The 6,392-nt window shown below is 31.9% G+C and overlaps 1 protein-coding gene across 1 annotated transcript in view; it reads left to right on the top strand.

The window, feature by feature from the left end:
* Positions 1–6,392, top strand: part of LOC103597192 (protocadherin Fat 4-like) — a 100,327-nt gene that overhangs the window by 73,622 nt on the left and 20,313 nt on the right. Inside the window, 2 exon segments of the mRNA XM_008580998.1 lie at positions 3,883–3,968; positions 4,894–5,073. Of these exon segments, the coding sequence (XP_008579220.1) occupies positions 3,883–3,968; positions 4,894–5,073 (266 nt within the window).

Here is a 6,392-nt window from a genome sequence, read left to right as displayed (position 1 = left end):
CCCGGTTTTTTTTGTGTGTGTATGTGGGTGTTTGCTCATGACAACTGTGTTGCTGTCTCAAAAACAATAAAAGGGAGAAAGTAAAGAAAATAGACTAATGCATAAAAATTCCATTGTTATTTCCTGTATATTTTTAAGGTCATGTAAAAACTACACTTACAGTATGCTACATTTTTTTCCTAAGTATTCCTGCCCAAAGTGAAGAAACAATTTAGGAATAAAGGGGAAAAACTTTTCTAAGAATAAAGGTGATACTTAATACTTATTTCAGTACACTACTCTTGTTAGCAATCTTTGTCATACATAATTTACTGTCATCTGTGAGGTCTGTAACATGAGACTATGTTGGAATGAAGTTTGCTTTTTGACTATCTAAGGTATTCCCAGAATTACACCTCCATAATATTCAAGATTTTAATACTACATAATTATATCAATTTTATTATATGGCTTTCATGTTAAAACAAGAATGACACATTTATTTATGACTTGTGTATATTAAACAAATGTTTTTTATAAAGGGAAATGCATATCTTTTCCCTATTTATGTTAGAAACCATTTGACACATTGTAATAGAATGAAAGGACTTATTTATTTATTCATTTGTTCTTTTTAACTTCCCAACTATCCAGTCATGGTTTTCCCAGTCTCCAACAATTATCAAAGATGTTTGAATAAGTAGCTGCTAACAAAAACAATCTTAAAATATTTTTGTACTTTGAGTTTTTAAAATCATAATTGCTGTTTAGGATTTATATTCATCCTACAGAAAGGAACAAAATTGTCTGAAGTATTAAATTGGCTTTTAAAAAGAAAAAATAGTCAAAACAATAAAATAAAATCTTTTAAATTATTTTTTCAGTGGTGAAACCGGAGATCTAAATGGTTAATGTTTTACTTGGTCTCATTTTCAATCAAGTTTGAGTAGTCCCTGAAGAGACACCATAACTTCAATGAACATTAATAGAAATACAACAAATAAATCTTGGATATAATAATTTTTCCAATTAGTGATAGATTATTGCACTCATTTCTGCTTCAGTTTTTTTAAATCAGCATAATAACAGACTGGTATGCTCAGAGGAAGATTTGTAGAAAAATACGGATTTAGAGGATTCCAATAATTCTGATAGTTGATGTAACCAGGAATCTTGAGCCTCACAGAATTAGAACAAACATGTAGAGATTGAAATATGTAGATCGGGGCTCACCTTTGCCATAATGATATCCTAAAACTGAGAAGTGACCCTAATGAGTGATAGTAGATACCACCTCACCCCACTTCATTTGTAAGATAACCATATTCCTGAAGACTGTTATATAGAATAGACAATCTGACCTCTAAGGTCCCTTTAAACTTCATGTACATTTGATTCTATCAAACAAAGACTTGGGAACAAGAGCAGAGTGGAGAGGGAGGTACTATAAGCAGACTGTTATATAGAATAGACAATCTGACCTCTAAGGTCCCTTTAAACTTCATGTATATTTGATTCTATCAAACAAAGACTTGGGAACAAGAGCAGAGTGGAGAGGGAGGTACTATAAGTATGCCAGAAGGGACAGAGGAAAAATGAATTCCAGTTTACTTGTAGTATGGGGCCCTAGTCATCAAGTTTTGAATAACACCAAATGTGAAAAAATCACCTCTGTCATTATTCCTTTAGTCATAGGAAAAATATCTCTCTATTTCAGAAAACGTCCAAAATAAGGCTCCTACTGGATTTTGAATCTGTTATTTTATACAGTTTAAAATGATTTTGGTTGGAAACTGGCAAAATCATTAACCTGTCAGCTTTTAATCATTGCATGGACAGGATAGAAACATCTCAATTTACAGTGGTACTGGAGAAAAATTCAACAGTAAAAGAAAGGACATTTAACTGAAGATTAAATTGCATGAGCTACTATTCAAATAAAACATCCTGTCACTTATTACTTTTTTTTTTGAATTGTATGGACAAGCTTTTAGAAAATTAGAAAAAAATATATTAAATATTAAAAATGACTTAAATATAATATCATTATCCAAGTTTTTGTTCTGGTTGAAATATGCATAAATATCCATGTGATACCCTCTCGATTATGAGAGTATTAGGGATCTCTAGAATGGATACTTCACATAGTATATGTAAAGAGAGAAATGTTAAATCACATAGTCAGCATGAGCAACATAATTTGTATCATGAGAACTAATACTGGTTTTTTTTTTTTGTCTTTTTCGTGACCGGTAAGGGGATTGCAACCCTTGGTGTGGTGTCGCCCACACCCCATATAAATTTATATTTTATGGATAATCCCTAAAAATCTTAAGCAATATTGATAAAAGTGGGATATTAAGGAACTAAATCATTTTCATCCACAATGAATGTGACCTAATTCTGCAAGACAGAAAAACCTGATATCTAACCTCTTTGCATGTAAGTGAGGTGCAATGTTAGTCAACTTGTTCTATGTCCCTGTGCTGTTTCCTGCATTTGCTTCCCTCTTATTAAAATTAACCTCAAATGACAAACATCCTGAAAAATGAACACTTGCATAGTATTTATATTTCTCTTATGTAAATGTAACAAAGTTGGACTACCCCTATTCTGCGGGCATTCAAATAAATTTACATAGAACCCTTTATTCTCTGAATTGGGAGAAACCTTAATTCTCCTGTACTTCTGGCGATTGGATTATGATTTTTCCTATAATTCACTGGCCATTTTCTGAATTAAAACACTCTGAATATTATCTGTATAATTTTACCAACTAAAATATGTGAAATTTTATTATTTCCTGAATTTTACTGAAATTTGGGGAACAAAGGAGGGGCTCTCACTGGCCATTTTCTGAATTAAAACACTCTGAATATTATCTGTATAATTTTACCAACTGAAATATGTGAAATTTTATTATTTCCTGAATTTTACTGAAATTTGGGGAACAAAGGAGGGGCTTTGCAATAGCATTGCAGTATATAGAATAATATGTGCACAAATTTGGTCTTAAACTGGACTGCAGCCATCCTCAATGGCTATCACCTGATATAGAGAAGCCTGACTTCTATTATATTCTTGGGCCTTTTGACCATAAATTGATGACTTTGTTTATTGATGAAAGATTATTCATATGTTCTTCTAAACAGAAGGCTTTTCTATCAAGGGGATATGCATCCCTGAGAATGCTAAAATATTTCCTGTTTGTTGAGATTTAAACACTAATATGGAGTTTCTATTACATAGGAAATATTCTAATGCATTTTTGTTATACATAGATAGGCTGTAATATGTTATTTATAAAAATAATTCTTAACATGTTTGAGAAGAGGACTTATTTGATTTTGTTTACTTTATGTCAAACTAATGGAATATTAAAAATTTCATAGATGGCTGTAATAGTATTTATACTGTACTTTCATAATCCTTTTGTAAATATGGCTGAAATATTATTAGAATAAGACTTTTGAAAATCAAAAAATGAATGTCTTTTCATTTGTTAGAATAGTTGTATAGTAGAATAAACATGTTTCTTATGATTGTAATCCCAGTAAGATGTTCAAGTCCTACTGTGTGGTACTCTAAGTAAGACTAAGGGCATTTTTAATTTTCATCTATAAAAAAGTGAAAAGGAGAAGACTTTCAAACCATCTTCCCACCTTTTACATTTAAATATAATCACAATTTTAGTTTTAGAGTTAGCAAAGAAATATGTGCCCATAATTTAATATTGTATTATAAATATATTATTTGTTATATGTTATAATACATTAAACCAAATTGTTATCACAGTTTTGAGATCAAGTTCACATAGAAACAGCTTCTGTGTAGTGTTGGATCTAAAGGCTAATAGGGACAGTAGGACACAAGATGAACGTTTTCTTCTCTATTTTTTTATAGGCAGCTTCCTTAACTGTGGACTCCTGTTCTGAGAACCAGGAACCAGGATATTGCACCATCAGTAATGTGGCAGTTTCAGATGACTGGTAAGTAAAATTATTAGTTTGATCTTTATTCTTACTTGAAAATTAAAAAGAAATTATAAATTTTTAAATAATTACATTATGCTAAGTATTACATAAAATTTTAAGATATTTTACTCCCCCCAGAAGGATCTTTATACTACAAAATAGTTAATAATTAGTGTACAAAATATTGTGTTACAATGGTGTGAAATGAAGTGGTAGATATGAGGATAAAAGTTGAGAAAAGAAAGTTTAATGTAGCCAGTATTCTTTGAAACATTTCATAAAATAGATGCATGTGACCTGGGTCCTGAAAGAAGCAGAGAATAAGGACCCCAACTCTTTTAAACACATTTGCTAAAAGTTTATGTGACAATTATCAAGAAGTATTTTTCAATAGCACCTAAAGTTGAAACAGCATTAACCTATCAAAAACATAAGAGACTTTGGGAGGGAGGTTTTGGTCATGGGCCACAATAATCAACCACATTGTATATCAACAAAATAAAATAAAATATTTAAAAAAAATAAGAGACTTTTAATAGGAGTAGTAACAAACAGAGAAAAATAGTGACAAATCATTCATTGCATTAATGAATTTACTGGCATTTCTTAACACTTCTGTAGTGAAGGGACAATGTAATCTGACATATTAGAGTTGTCACTACTTCCACAGCTTTTCATCTTCTCCTTGACAGTATGCTCCTTCTTGCTGACTCAACATTATGATATACATCTGACTAATTGAAAATATAATTTCCATAAGTTTTATTATTTTTCATACACTGGAAGCCTAACAGTCCAGTAGGTATGTGTTTAAAGAACACACTTTACCACGCTATAACACATGACAGAAAAATTTGTATTCACTTTTTTTTTTAACTAAATGTTATACTAAAATGTGTTGTGTTGGTATGAATATTACTATCTTTCCTTTTTTATTTAGGACTCTTGATGTTCAGCCAAATCGAGTCACAGTTGGAGGTATCAGATTGCTAGAACCAATCCTTCAGAGGAGGGGACACGTGGAAAGCCATGATTTTGTCGGGTGTATAATGGAGTTTGCCGTCAATGGAAGGCCTCTGGAACCCAGCCAGGCTTTGGCAGCACAAGGCATCTTAGATCAGTATGGCAATTTTATTTCTCACTATTTTAAAGAAAAATGAAAAAAACTTATTCAAATCGAGAATCAAAAGATGAAATTATTGTGCCCAAATCCCTAAAAATACCAAATGTTTTGTATTGTTTTAAATTTTAAGTATTTATTTATAACTGTGTAATTTTGTTTGGCATAACGTGTGATATTTAATTAGAAAATTAATTTTAGGCCACCAGAGGTGAAAAGGGAAGGGGAAGGGGAGGCAGAGTTAGCGAGAAATTGGTAAAGGGCTGCAAAAAACGACCACATTGCGTAAGGGTGAATATATTAATTATACTGATTTGGGCATCACATACTGCATACAGGTATTGATATTCAAGGCTATACCCCACATATATGTAAAATCAATTATGTTTCAATTAAAAAATTAATTTATTTTCTAGATTTAATAAAAATATGTATGTAGGCATGCACGTGTGTATATTCTTTATCTTACCTTGCAGAGCTGTGAAGTTTAAACAAGTAAAGTAGGTAAATCATATAGAAAGGAGCCTGGAACACATTAATAAAAATATGTATGTAGGCATGCACGTGTGTATATTCTTTATCTTACCTTGCAGAGCTGTGAAGTTTATTTTTTTTTATTATTATTATTATTTTTTCTTAAAAAGATGACCGGTAAGGGGATCTTAACCCTTGACTTGGTGTTGTCAGCACAGTGATATGTAAATGTTAGCTATTATGTATTAAATAAAGCTTTATTTGAAAATTATGTTGTGAACAACTTTTTAGGTCAAAATCTGCTCAAACTTTAAGACATCTTTGACTCCTTTGTTTCTGTCGTATCTCACATCCGATCCATTCAGCAACCGGAATGACATTTTTAAAACACAAGTCAGCTCTTTTCACTTCTCTGCTCAAAATGTTCCAATAGCTTTCCATCTCACTCAGTGTAAAAGCCAAAGTCCTTACCCTGACTGAGAAGGGTTTCATGATTTGGCTTTCCTCTTAACTTCCTGACCATATCTACCTCCTCTTCTTCTTATTCATTCTGCTTCAACCATATTAGGCGCCTCTTGCTCCTCAAGCATGGCAGTACGCTTTCACTTTAGGGCTTTCTCGCTTGCTGCCTCATCTACCTGAATGATCTTCCACCAAGTCTACTTTGTTCTCTTACTTTGTTTAGGTCTTAACTTCCTTCCCTGCCTAGAGACTCAGCAACTCCCTAAATTCTCTATACCTTTTCTCTGTCTTAATTTTCCCCTAGAACTTTCCTCTTTCTAACATTCTACATATTTAGCCATGCTTTTTGTTTATTGTCTGTCTCTCCCACAAGGAAAAATTAA

The sequence above is a fragment of the Galeopterus variegatus genome, unplaced genomic scaffold (assembly GCF_000696425.1).
Source record: "Galeopterus variegatus unplaced genomic scaffold, G_variegatus-3.0.2 Scaffold2231, whole genome shotgun sequence".
NCBI lineage: Eukaryota > Metazoa > Chordata > Mammalia > Dermoptera > Cynocephalidae > Galeopterus > Galeopterus variegatus.
Note: the sequence above shows the minus strand (reverse complement) of the source record. Positions and strands in the feature narration are given on the sequence as shown.